Source organism: Alnus glutinosa, chromosome 3 (genome assembly GCF_958979055.1).
Source record: "Alnus glutinosa chromosome 3, dhAlnGlut1.1, whole genome shotgun sequence".
NCBI classification, from domain to species: domain Eukaryota; kingdom Viridiplantae; phylum Streptophyta; class Magnoliopsida; order Fagales; family Betulaceae; genus Alnus; species Alnus glutinosa.
The window spans coordinates 26,687,545-26,702,512 of NC_084888.1; the positions used below are offsets into that span (position 1 = coordinate 26,687,545).

The 14,968-nt window shown below is 35.9% G+C and overlaps 1 protein-coding gene across 1 annotated transcript; it reads left to right on the top strand.

The window, feature by feature from the left end:
* The first annotated feature begins 222 nt into the window (after positions 1–222).
* On the top strand, positions 223–1,150 carry LOC133862411 (EPIDERMAL PATTERNING FACTOR-like protein 8). The gene is made up of 2 exons (XM_062298213.1): positions 223–521; positions 719–1,150. Exons 1-2 carry the CDS (start codon positions 434–436, stop codon positions 940–942), a joined length of 312 nt encoding a protein of 103 aa, XP_062154197.1. The 5' UTR covers positions 223–433; the 3' UTR covers positions 943–1,150.
* The last annotated feature ends 13,818 nt before the right edge of the window (positions 1,151–14,968 follow it).

The window sequence follows — 14,968 nt, forward strand, 5'->3', positions numbered from 1 at the left end:
GATTTTTTAGGAGTTTTTTTTTTTAATGTAATTTATTCGTTGATGTACCTGTATATTAAAAAAAGAAAAAAAGATTTAAGAAAACTGTCGCAATAATCTCAAACCACCTAAAGATTATCAAAGGGTTAGCTGTCATTTACTAACAACCGAAAAGTCAGTGCACCAGTTTCCCAAAATGACCAAAAAAAAAAGTAGAAATTTTTTTGTAATTGGTGGCCAAGCCATGTCTTCAGAGAAGTGTCTCTTCCACAGGAAACAGCCCTCAACCCAACCTTGTCTACAGTTCTACTCTACCCATTAAATCTCTTTCTTTCCATCAAGCACCAGTCCTTTTTAAAGTGTTCTTCCTGTTCTTCTCCCTCAAAATCCCACTCCTTCACTGTAACCTACATCAGAAGCAAATATTTTTCATAGACTGCTGCTCATTACTGATATGGCCCCAATCACCTATCTACTCCCCCTGAAAGTTGCAGTAACTGTTGGTTTCATCTTTTCTCTTTCATTTCTACCTTCCATTCCAGGTAACAAAACCAACCCATGCCATCAGGGTAGTACTGCATGTTTTTTCATGTGTTCCCATTCTCAAACACAAGTGTTCTTTCCATTTTCTTTTCATTTCTCTCTGATCCCTTTACTATTAATTAAGTACTGTTTGTGTTAGTTTCTAGCTTGTTTAACTATTTGTTGCTTTGGCAATTAATTGGACAACCATCTTCAGGCTACAGTGAGAATTTAAAGCAAAGGGAAATGGTGTTGGGATCAAAGCCTCCTGGCTGCGAGAACAAGTGCTTAAATTGCAGGCCTTGCATTGCTACCCTAGTCATTCCTTCTCACCAAAAAACAAAGGCTTTCATGAGTACTTCATCATCTCGTGGAGAAGATGATCGCTACTATCTCCTCTCCTGGAAATGTAGATGTGGAAATAAGCTCTATCAACCATGATCGATCTCGATCAGCCATTCTCGATCCGTTTCTGTAGATCGAAACTTTTATATATATTTAAGAGACGAGAGAAAGCTCGATCCCGAGTTTCAAGGTGGTTCGATTCTCTCTGTCTCTCTCGTGGTTTGCTTTGAAAAATTATGTAATGTCATTAATTAGTTTTAATGATTATGATTTGTGTACGTTGTGTAATTACCTCCCTCCTTCCACCACATAAATGACGTTTTTTTTTAGTGACGTTTAATGCTTAAAAATCGTTAATTATGGAGTTGATTGCAAAAGTGATTAAACGTCGTTTTTCATTTGGAACTAAACGTCATAAATAATTTAGTATCGTTTTATTGTACAAAAGATGTTAATCTAAATAAAAAAATTCTTATTTACAGACGGTTTCCCTTTTCCTAGGATATGTTATGTTAAGCTAACATGGGATGAAAATGATTTTGGTAGGATAGTTGGAAAAATTCAATCTTTTTTATTTATTTATTTATTATTATTATTATTATTATTTTGGGGTAGTTTAAAAAACTCTAAATCTCCTAATATTAAATGTAAACGGTTGATAATATTTAACTTATTGATTATTTTATTAGCTTTTAGTAAAAATAAGAGACTAACTAAAATAATTAAACCACTTCTAATATTGTTATTAATAATGATAACATATTACGCCTATATAATTTAAATCCTAATGATATAAATAATGATAATTTATTTCCTTTTAAGTTATTTTAATCTTAAAATTCTTCTCATTAGACCCGTAAGTTTAATTACAGGGAGATTTTTTTAATTAATTTGTTGCTTTTAGAATTCCCATTAATTATGAAAAAAGCATGGAGATGCTTCATGTACTGATATACGTACGTACTCTCAAACTTTTAGGGCAGCAAGAATCTCTCTCTCTCTCTCTCTCTCTCTCTCTCTCTCTCTCTCATGATCATCACTGAGAACTGAGAAGAGAGACATGAGACAGCAGCTCAATTTGTTCAAAAACAGCAGCATATATGGACGGAGACGACATGTTTCCACAAATTGATGATGAATATTCATGAACGCCACGAGAAAATATACCAGGTAGGCCAGGATAGACTATAGAGATACATCAAAAATTAGGACGCTGCTTTGTCTTGTGGTAGCCTTCGTATCTCCTGGAAAAATATCATACACTTTCTTTCTTGAAGTTGACAGAGCTAGCTTGTTTGTCTTGTTTTATGGAATTTTTGAAGAATTAATAATTTTAACTTTTACTACTTTGAAAATAAAATAAACTTTCTAACTTTTCATCAGAAAGTACGTACAGTAGTACTACTGTTACATCATACAGCTTTGAACTTTGTGTTGAGGTACCACTGCCTAAAATTTAGGGTTTAATTAATTGTTAATAAATTATTTCATAAAAATTTAAGTTTTCATCCAATTTAAATTATTTTAACCTTCTTTCTATTTTTTTAATTATTATTAATTATTTCACATTAAAAAGCTATAAGTTTTTTGTGTGCTACTCTTATATTAGATTGGTTATGTCACCAAGTGCGAAGTGCTAGTCATCACACGCACGCACGCGTATCGCTTTAAATGCACTTGCGTATCGTCGCTCACGGGCTTATTATTTACTTGTATTTTTTTAATGTGTACAACTGCTATTCTAACAGTCATATTTTTGAATATTTAATTGTTTTTTCATCCGCCAGAAACTACATTTTCTAATTGTTTTTTCAACAGTTAGAAACTGTAATAAATATCTATATAAAAGAAACTGTAATAAACTGCTTCTGTAATTTATAAAATATATTTTTTCCTGCATATTTTTTCTTTCTTTTTTTCTTCTTTGCTGTTACAGAATTTATTATTCAGAGTAGTGTTCAGAATTTGCAATCTGCACACTACATTTGGGTAGTATTGTATCCTAATGGCAGAATTGTTGTATTCTCTTTTGCAAAATTTATTGTATAAGTGGGCCAGGAGACAATATTTGTCTAAGATATAGGTTAATATTTGCCTTATTGTCCAAGAGTTTAGAGTGATTTTTCCATACAATTTTATTGTTCTTTCATTAATTTTTGTAGTTTCACATTTTATTTCTAACCGTGCCACTTAAATAGTGTCGTATTTGCCCAAGTTGGAGTTGAGTGTGAGTGTAGAATTCCACCACGTCAAGAAATTTGAAAAAATTGAGAGACTAATTTTAATACTCGGCCTAGAATCTATCAAGTTTTTTTTCGGCTAAATATCTGATCTTTCAAATTTATTATTATTATTATTATTATTTTTAGTGTTTAGCTTGGTGTAAAATATTAGTAACATAAAATGTTTTTAGTTCATCAAGAAAAATAACCTTTATGTGAATGAGAAGCGTAAATTATTTTACTCTGTTCTTCCACACCTCAAGACGGGCTAGTGTGAGAGAGCCCCCTATGGAGTCGATCTATCGACCAAAGTATGTCTTGGGCTGCTTGAATACCTGTTCGGATAATGGGCCTCCACAAGGGTCTTTTCACAATTGTATGTTTAAATTATAAGTAACATGGGCAGACAATTACACTAAATCTCAATCCAACCCCTCAAAGCTCACACTTTTCTTCCACATCTCCTCTTTGCCATTTCTCTCTCGTCCTAGCTCGTAGCTCCTCAAATTATATGAAAGTAAAGTAATGAGACATAAATTATCACCTCTTTTTTTTTTTTTTTTTTTGTTTTGTTTTTTTTTTTTTTTTTTTTTTTTTTTTAAAAAATTTTAAAGAAAGAAAAAAATGATTTGACAATTGCATATTTTTACTAACAGCATTCGCGCAGTTATTAAATGTTATTTAGATACCACAAAATGCAGTTACTAATTGCATATTATGTAATGAGTATTCTTTAGGCCTCTATTATGGCTTATTTTAAATAATTTTAAACATAATTTATGCCCATTTTTAATATTTTGAGATTGTTTTAATTTTTTAAGCCCTAATCTTTAAAAAAATATATTAATTTCACATTACTTTTTTTTTTTTTGCCAAAGTGTTATACAATAAATCAACACAATCAACCAAGTCAATATAAACATAACCTACACCGAATCCAACAACGTCATTTTAGGCCCAACCAATTCCTTTATGTATATATATTTTAACAAAGATTGATATAACGATTGATTTAAATTATCACGTTAGTATTGTTGGATATTTATAGAATAAAAACTTATAATTTATAGCATTTCTCTAATTAAAAAAGTAAAGCCAGCTCAAACAAGTGTTTTCAGTGTCACATGATTAGTTGGAGAAATCTCCAACTTAGCCCAGCCCTATAAAAACCCCCAACCGGACGGAAACTCCGAAATCCCCGAAATGGCACCTCTCTCTCCCTCAACCGCCGCATTCCATAAACCGCTCTCAAACCCCTTCCCTCTCTTCCTCCTCTCCTTCCCAATTCCCTGCACCCGTTCCCACCCCTTCATCTCTCTTTCCTCTGCGCTCCATCCCCACCGTCCATCCCTCTCTTTCCCTTCCAATCCCCACGCTCGGCAGCCCCGCAGTCCTTGTCACGCCGCCAGCCCCGGACCTCCACCGGACTCCGACCCGCGTCCCCCGAATGATCCCGTTACTGTCACAGGTTCGGATTCAATGTTGAATTCTTTTAATTATTTACATTTGCCTAGGGTTTGTTTGTGGTTGTGTTGGAAAGAGAAAATATAGCATAAAGAAAATTACAGAGATAAGAACTGAAATTAATAGCCAAACAATATATAATTAAGATGGAAAATCAAAATCTTTTTTTTTTCAGTGTTCTTGGTAGGCAAATCAGCAATTGTCCCAACCGCAAGGCAATTTCGACAGTGGGTATTCTCTTGAAAGAAAATCCTTCTTGCTTCTATTAAACCAAATGAAAGCAAAATGGGGTTTTGTTATTACTAGGAATTGCTTCTCTCCTTGTTGGGGAAACCTACTTCATGGAAATTGCAAACCAATCCGGGGAATTTATGGCACAAGTATTTAGTTAGTTCGGACCCTTTTTTTTTTTTTTTTAAATAAATAAAATAGAGGAAGGGGCAGTTAGGTCGGACCTGTTTATTATTGAATTGGGACCAAGACAAAAGAAATTCTTCTGTTGAAGACGCCCACGCTGTTTTCCACTAAGTGGTAATGAAATGTATAACTTGTAATAATCTTTCCATTTTCCAATTTGACCCAATCTATTCAATTGTACAGCTATCTTTTTATATAATTGATAATGTGAAATTTAAAGAGTATTGAAAAGTCTTCTTTCCCCTTTTTTCCAAGAGTCACCAATTTATGTCGTAGGAACCTCCAAATATGAATAATAAATTAGAGCCCGAAAAACTGTTCATACTATGAACATAGCATAATGGCGGTCGGGCAGGTAATGCCTGTTAAGGACATCTCTCAAGGAGGCAGCCCAAGGCAGGTTCTTACATGTTACTCACCTGTTCGCCATTGGCGTGTTAAGGATTGAAGACTTTTGGGACATGGATCAGTACTTTAAGACAAGGGTGTCGTGGATCCCATGGCCCCTCTCCCTTTGCCACTGTTGACAATAGAGTTCCAGCTTATGGAAATTTAGTGAGATTCTTTTGTAAAGAAATCATTTTCCTTTGGCTTCATGATCCATGGTTTTTAAAGATAACTTCTGGTGAAAAAGTCGCCTGCTGCAGATGTTTAAACTGCTTTGGCTGGGAACATTTATAGGAGAGAGTTTATTTTGAAAAGCTTTGGAATCGATTTCTGGAAGTGGGGTTGATCATTGAGATTTTTACATGATCTGAATTGTATTTGGCTTGAAGGTTAAAGAATCTTTTTACTGTTTTCTATCCCTTTATCACCTGTCTGTTTTGGTTCCAGCTTTGCATATTTCAACGGCCTTGAACTGATAACAACTTTATCATTTGCTTGCAGAAAATAAAATTTTGGGATTTAATATCTAGCATTCAATAATTTCCGATTCCATACACTATTAACGCATTTGTTGGCTGTCATAGGTTCTAAATAAAGCAAAAGTTGCATGATGTTATTCAAAAAAAGTTTTGTGATGTTATACTACACTCCTTTGACAACATAGTTAGATTATTTTGTCTATCTATGTTTGTGTCTGTGATTTGCTCATACATAGTTCATTATCTGAGTACTCCTTTTAGGGTAATCTGGGGCCTTATGTGCACGATTTTCATCCACTCATTGCCTTCTTACTTAGCCAAAAGAAAAAAGAAGAAGAAGATAAGCATAGTTCATTATCCACGGTGGAGTTAGAAATAGAAAAAGTAAGAGGTTTTATGCCTGCTATTTGTTTCTTTACCTTATCCTTTGTGTGACAGTTTATTCTTGAAAAAAAAAAATCTTAATCTCTTATAAATTGGCTTTGATAGTCAAATCTTTATTTAAATTGCTTGATGCCTTTTTTATTTATTTTTTATTTTTTTATTTGTTATGTTTTTCAATTCCCATAAAACATTAATGTGGTTGAAGATCATTTTGATTATTGCATATATTATTACCACAAAGCATGAGTTGCCACATTATTCTTTTCAAGATTGCTTATAGTCTCACATCTTTGTTAGCTAAGATTGGTGTTTACTTGTCTTGTAAACTTTACTGTATGAAGTTGGTGTAGTGGTCCTTTTCAAGAAGTGATTAAGTGAAGCATTAAATTGTTGAGCTGGTGTTATTGCCCCACAGATCAGTGATTTAATGATTTGAGCTTGTCAGATATTGTGACTTATTTCTTTCTTATGTGCATTATACTATATATACGGTCTTGAAGTGCCTGAATTTTGGTACTCACTGACCTCCCTTCATTCGTTTTGGAACAGGACTTGCAGCATCTTTATCCAAATTTCAAGATAGAGTACAGATCTTCTTTGCTGTTCTTTTCTGGATGTCTTTATTCTTCTGGGCTTCTGCATGGGATGGGAGAAGTAGACCAAACAAGGGATCGCGGTTTAGAAGATAAACTAGTAAGCTTTTTATCTTGTAAATAATATCAGGATAGGGGAAAATCATTAGTATATACATCAAGCAGGAAGCATTTGAATTAGGGAAATGATTAAACATGGTTTAGATTAATATTAATAAATTTGAAATGCTGTATTTATCAAAGTCTATTATGATAATTGGGTGAGTGGGAAAGACCCCCCCTCCTGTAACCCCTTTCCCATTCCCATTTATTGCTTAGTAAAAAAAAAAAAATTGATAATTGGGTGGATGACTCTTGGTTCTTTTTATGCTGCATGGGGTAACATGAAGTAAAAAGATTTACACGGTCGTATTAAATTTTACGTTCTTGTCAAACCAGCCCCTTAAAACACATTAAAACAATTTGTGAAATTCTTGGAGGTCCCTAGATCATAGATTTATTTATTTATTTATTAAAATTTGGTAAGGCCAGCTCATGGTTATGTATATTAATTGTAAATTATTGGGAAGTTATGTTTATGAGGGCCATAAATTGAATTGATCTTTTGATCCTTTCTTCTCAATGAATTCTAATTCCAAATTTAACCTAAACTGAGAACCTTTCTGAAAGATACCTTCAATACTTTTGGGCATGGTTTCTCTCTCTTGAAAATAATAAAAGAAGCATTTGAGCATGTTTAAATCCAAATGGCAACCCTTATTAAATTTAGAGGGAAGGTTGTATAGGCTTCCATGTGACCTAATGCTTTTTTAGGTATTGAGGTTGGGTTTTTTAATTGAACTATACAGAACATACTCGAGCTGTATACTATAATTTTCTTTTGAATAATTTTGACCTGCTGGAAAGTCTCCATTTTTGCTTGGAGGTGGTTGATGTGAAGAGAGTAAACAGGATATCAAACCTATACATATTTATTTACCTGAGCATGTAGACATCATCATCTCCACTAACCTGTAGACAGAAAAGAAAAGGTGCAGGCATAGATGGTACCTTATTTCAGTACGGAAGAATCATGTACTTGAAAGACCTACTGGCGACGAGCTCTGTTCTATCTCGTTCATGGCTTTGATGAGAGTGATGTAGTCACAGGAAAAGCCTAAGAGGGCGGAAGTACAATATGGCAAAAAATAAGAGAATCGAATCCTTAAGACTCCAATTTCCCGTCCATCAATTCATAAAAGAATTGTAGATGTAATTCTTAAAAGTTGGAGCCTTTATGTTCATGGTAATAAACCACTGTAAGCATGCCATATCATCTGGTGTGCCCGATTATGATTTTTGTACATTACTTTAGTGTACATTAAGTGTCCATTAAGACACATTAAGTGTGGAATTTATGCATGTAGGTGGTCTCACATACGTACACTTGATGGTAATAAACCACTGTAAGCATGCCATATCATCTGGTGTGCCCGATTATGATTTTTGTACATTACTTTAGTGTACATTAAGTGTACATTAAGACACATTAAGTGTGGAATCTATGCATGTAGGTGGTCTCACATACGTACACTTGATGTACACCAAGATGATGTGCAAATAACACGTCTTGATAGGGAATGCGTTGTAGAGGATCATCACCTCACCACGTCTCCATAACCGTACGCTAAAGTATAAGGGTTACAGCTCCAGTACATCAAGGAGCAAAGGGCCTTTTTGTTGCCCTTTCACGAGTATAGTTGGCTGGTAGACGAGGAGTGGCAAAAGGCTTGCTACACAACACAGTTTGGATGCGTAGTACAGCCAAACCACGTCTCAATAGGTAATACGTTGCAGAGGATAATCATTTCACCACGTCTCTATAACCGTACGCTAAAGGATAAGGGTTACAACTTTAGTGCGTCAAGGAGCAAAGGGCCTTTTCCATTGCCCTTCCACGAGTATAGTTGGCTGGTAGACGAGGAGTGGCAAAAGGCTTGCTACACAACACAGTTTGGATGCGTAGTACAGCCAAACCACTTCTCGATAGGTAATACGTTGCAGAGGATAATCATTTCACCACGTCTCTATAACCGTACGCTAAAGGATAAGGGTTACAACTTTAGTGCGTCAAGGAGCAAAGGGCCTTTTCCATTGCCCTTCCACGAGTATAGTTGGCTGGTAGACGAGGAGTGGCAAAAGGCCTCACTGCGCAACACAATTTGGATGCCTCATACAGCCAAACCACGTCTCAATAGGGAATGGGTTGTAGAGGATAATCATTTTACCACGTCTCTATAACCGTACGCTAAAGGACAAGGGTTACAGCTCCAGTGCGTCAAGGAGCAAAGGGCCTTTCTGTTCCCCTTTCACAAGCATAGTTGGCTGGTAGACGAGGAGTGGAAAAAGGCTTGCTACACAACACAGTTTGGATGTGTCGTACAGCCAAACCACGTCTCAATAGGGAATGCGTTGTAGAGGATAATCATTTCACCACGTCTCTATAATCGTACGCTAAAGGACAAGGGTTACAGCTCCAGTGTGTCAAGGAGCAAAGGGCCTTTCTGTTGCCATTCCATATGTATAATTGGTCGGTAGACGAGGAGTGGCCAAAGGCCTCACTACACAACACAGTTTGGATGCCTTGTACAACCAAACTATGTCCAATCAAGGGGTGACACCTTGCTAGATGGTTATGTCGAAGAAGGGGTTGCGTCCTATATAAGAAGAAAAAGTCACCCATTGTAGGTAAGGACTTTCTTTGAATATTTCACCTTGCCAAAGTTCATTTTGCTCTTTTGTAACACCTCGGTCCCATATTGGAAAGAGATGAATAGCTCATTTGTAACGACCCAAGGAAAAGTGCTAGCTACATTTACACGATTACCCCAAAAAGATTAGTCAATTTGGAGCTTTCCTAGAATCCCTTATAAAGCTCAGTTTCACTTAGTAATTTGACAATATTGGACTCAGCACCCATGAGTATCTTTATAAGCCACTCACTCTATATGAGCTATTCATCTCTTTCCAATACCGGACCGGGGTGTTACAGGATGACCTGAATTAGTTAATTCTTTTGCAACAAGTTCCATTTGATTAACATACAGTTTCACTTAGTAACTAGGAAATGTGAAACTTAGCACCCATAAGCATCTTTATAAGCCACTCACTCTATGTGAGCTATTCATCTCTTCCCAATATGAGACTGGGGTGTTACAGGATAACCTGCATTAGCTAATTCTTTTGCAACAAGTTTCATTTGATTAACATAATCACCTACATAATCATTTTCTTCCATACGTGCTCTGTTATATTTATTTAATAACAATTGTATGTGTGTATCAAACCGAGGTCTATACTTTTGATCTAAAGCTTCCATCATACCTTTTGTTGGTTGGTGCTTTTCAAAAAGAGGAATGCTATTATCTTTCATATTATGAACAAGAGTAGCTCTTGCTACAAGGTCATGTTATAACCATTTTTCTTGTTTCTTTACAACCTCTTCATCTCGTTGACCATCCAATTCAGGTTTTACAGAATTAAGAGTGTACAATAGTTTCTCATGTGTTAGTACATAAATTTTTTTTCGTTTCCACATTCTAAAACTGATGCCATTAAGGTTTTCAACCTTCAAGGCATCTATACCGCTTTTTATAGCTATTTTAAAACGTGGATAGAATAATATTTAAGTTCTAAGGTTTACTAATTATAAACCAATAAATGTGTTTTTTATCACACTTACATAAAACGAAAATAAAAATGTGAGTCTGAATAAATGCAAACCAACAATATAATAATAATAATAATAATATGGAAAATCAATTGTCACTGAAATAAGTTATACTAGGTTGATATTTGTTCAGGTAAACCCGATAATATGCTAGATTTGAATATGGCGGATTGATCCGTTCACCTTTTCTTGGAAGAGTGTAACGTTGCATTCCCTTAGGCCACGGATTCCTCGAGTACTGTACAACAGATCTAACAATTTTTAAAGGATGTGGACCCTTTAATTTTCTATCAGTCGTGGTCTCTGATCATGCCAAATCTGGAATTGTAAATTCAACCCATGGTTCAAATCTACGATTCACGTTCCCATGGCCTTGATGCGAAGATTCTCCATTTTTTCAATGTTTTTGCTGATTACTATTTTGAAAATTGTATTGAGAAAAACCTGTAGTCATCTTGCCAGTCCAGTTAGCTTTCCAAGGGTTTTGGAATTGTCTGAATCGGGGTTGAAATGAGCCAGAACGACCAAAATCAGTACAAACACCTCGAATAGGCCGGCTAAGTGGATTTGGGCGGTTCGGCCGGATTGGACCAGTGCGAAGAAATCGGGTTGAACCAGTGAGTTGGCGCGCCACGTGGCTCGGCCTGGCAGCTGGGCTGGTTGGCACGGGTCACGATTAGGGTCAGATTGACGGCTTGGATCTGGATCTGGGGCAGATAAGTGCTGGTGATTTGGATCCGGGTTGGATTGTGGATCGGATTCTGCGATTGGTTAGGGCTGAGAGAAGGCTTGGGCCTTGAGTTTCTGAGCCCGGGTTTTGAGAACTGACTTGCGGGCTATGTGTTTCCACTTCAAACTAGGCTCAAGACGGCGTCGTGTTGCAGATGTAGAATAGAAGAGGACTGCGCCAGTGAAACATTGTCGTTTTGTTTTGGTGGAACGACGTCATTTCCAGAACGGCCAAAAGGCGCCTTCTGGAACTGGCATGGGACGGTGCCGTTCCACTTATGTGAAATGATGTCATTCCTGCTGGGTCCTATGGGGCCAAAATCAGCCCATTTTCTGATCAAAATTGTGACGTTTTGATCAAAATTTTGGATTGAACTTCTGATTTTGAGTATGAATTTGCATAGGAATTTTCAGAGGAAGAAATTGAAGAAAAACCTGAAATTATGGATTCTTAAAGCAGTGTTTCTTCTTCTTCCTCTGCAAGCGTTGAGCCTTCTCCTTCTCCAAACAGTGGTTTTTTGTCTTCTTCAAGTAATGATTTTTCCTTACATTCAATAGAAAGAAATGTCTCCGGTTTGTTCAATGGAGATGGAAGATGATTTTTCCAGTGATTTTCTTCTAGTAAATAGTGGCGCTTCAGAAGTTCAATATTACCAGTATATTGTAAACCACCCACAGTGATTGTAAGTGTTTTTTCTTGTGGATTGTGAAGTAATAAATGAATATTATAAAAAGCAATTGTAGATGCCAAACCAACGACTCGTCTATTGATTTATTTGAATGATTTGTTGCAGAATAGTTTGAAGATCTTCAGATTTAAAGGAACGAAAAATCTAGGGGCGGCCCGAAAGCCACCCCTGGCCTGGGCCTAGGGATCCCCTAGTGGTCGGGGTGGCTTTTGGGCCACCCCTATATCCATTTCAGGGTGGCCTTGGGCCACTCCTAGGCCTTAGGGGTTGCTCGCAGGCCAGCAGCTACCCCCTAAACTCTCTATTTTTCTTTAAAAAAAAATAAAAAATTTGAAGTTTTTAAATTTCTATTATAGTAAAAATATAATATTTTAAGATGATGTGGCGAAAACGCTGACGTGGCATTAACAAAAGTTGCGAAAATGGACGGAAAAATCATACAGAAGGACTGATTTCAAATTTGCAAAAAACTTAAGCAGTGAATGTTGAAAAAGAAAAGAAAAGGTGAGATTGATTTCAAGTGTCGTTCTGACTCAAAAATTTATTAAACATTTATTTTTATTTTTTGTTTGACTCCCTCTAGCCAAATGTCTGGCTTCGTCCCTTCTTGTAAACGTGTGGGGCTTCTTTCTCATCGCTTTACTGTCGTTGTTGCCATGCACCTCACACTTATTTCCTCACACTTGTTTCTTGATGACGAGGCAATGAGGAAGCTAAATAAGACGATTGATGAAATTGCTGACGAGGGTATGGTGGTGATTGACTATGGTCTATGGAGGTATCATCTTCGAAAAACCAAAAAGGGCATGGGCTGTGTAACTGTGTTGAAAGAAGGGGCTAAATCTTTTTCTTTTTTTTTTCTCAAGATCCTTGGTTGTGTCGAAATTTAAATTTGGACGGCTGATATGCCATGTTTATGATTTTCAGAATTGCATCCGAGGATGGTTTAGATACTCAAAATCAAATTGGGAGGACTTTTCACAACTTATTGTTTGAGATTGAGATTTCTACGGTAGAAAGTGCGGTTTTAAATCAAATATCAAAAAATTAGTCGTTTGAAAATTACGTTTTTAAAAATTTGTAATTTGAAAATGCAGAAAAAAATATGTCTTTTCAAATCGCATGCAAGGTAGTACTTTTTTGAAAACACTGAATTTTAAAGGCTAACCTGTGATTTTAAAGGTCAAATTGCGATTTTACCAAACACTTGAACTCGTTTTTAAAAATAATTTTTTCAAATCGCACTTTTTGAAATCGCAAACTTAAACAGATATGTAGTCTTTCAACTTTCCCCTATTTTTGTTTTGCAAAACCGGCTATATAGTTTTCATATTTCGAACTCTCACAACTTTCTGGTAGGCTTGGCAATTCGGGTTCACGGGTTGGGTTCGTGTCAACCCGGATGACTTGATTACGGGTTCAACACGAACCCGACCCGATAGACACGATTACTTAATGGGTCGTATCAACCCGACACGACCCGATTTTTTTGTTTCTGAAAATCTATTGCCAATTCATGTCTTTCTTGCCCTATTCTTTTTGAAAACAAAAAAGAGAGAAAAGAAGAAAAAGATCAAAAGTATACACAAACACAAGGGGCTTAACCTATTAACAACCAGTGAGCATGGCCATCAATGACTGGGTTTTTCTGACATCCAACATTATAATCGTAATCAACAAAAACAGATAGAAAAAAGAAAGAGTCTTGCTACACAGGGGACGGTCATCCGTCCCCTGTGAGCCTTTTATAATATAATAATAATTTTTTATTAAAAAGTAAGCTGTGATATCACATCAAAGCTTACTTTTTAATAAAAAATTATTATTTTATTATAAATGGATGATGGGGGAAGGATGAGTGTCCCCCATCAAGCATTTCCCAAAAAGAAAGGCTTACCTGATGGAGCTGGACGGACGGACGGAAGAAGAGTGAAGCCCTTGAGATGGAGCCAAAATTTGCTCTAAGAGACGAAAAAGTTTTGGAACGGAAATAATACTCTGAAGGGCTGAGTCGCTGATCGTTTGATCGTTTCAGGCTTTAACTTTGTTTGATTGTTTCAGGCTTTAACTTTGTTTCTTGAAGTTTCCGTCAATTTTTTATTTTATTTTATTTTTATTTTTATTTTTTTTTTAAACGGGTTATAATCATGTTAGCAGGTCAACCTGCGAACCCGATAATAACAAACCCAAACCCGATTTTTTTCGTGTCGTGTTCGTACCAGGTTCGCGGGTCGTGTCAAAAATCACCAAATCTACTTTCTGGAACTAATTCTTAATCAAGCCATAATCTAAGCTCCTCTTTGCACATGATACCGGTGGTTATATTAATGTCCATAAGACAAATTGTGCTAATTATAGATAGTGATATGGTAGGGTATGGTCCCTCTATGTGATAAACAGACTCATATATGTAAGGTTTCATTTAGAGAAATGATAGAATGCCCATAAAACAATTAAAAAGTACACTTTAGTGAATAAAATTGTATTTTTTATTGAAAAGAGGGGGAGGAGGGCCGGTTAAAGGTCTCCTTCTATTATTTCTCTTTCATTTAACCCCCTACCCCACTTTTTTTTTTCCTAAGCAACTTTTCGTTCTCTTATATATAGTTTTCATTCTCTTATAATAAATAAATAATAACTTGATTTGCTTTTCATTCTCTTAGCTTATCCTTCATATTGACAAAAATAAATTTATTTTTTGAATTTTGAATTTTGATAATTAAGTCTATAAAATTTTCTTTGTTCCCCTTTGGTTAATGGTATGCCACAATAGTCCAATCAATTAATTCCTAGTGGCCTCTTTTGACACGTGTACATGTCACATGACATAGTTATTTTAAATTACAAATATATTCTAAATTATTATTATCATTTTAAAAAAGAGGTGACAGGTGGCTGGTCACTACTAATTAGTGAGGAGGTTGGCCCTCACCAGATGATGGGGTGTTAGCTGCTCATAAAGATGGACGATCTCTCACAATCCTTTTGTGTAAAAGGATACTGCTCACATAAATGATCGCCTCTGTTCACAACCCCTTTGTGGGGCGGC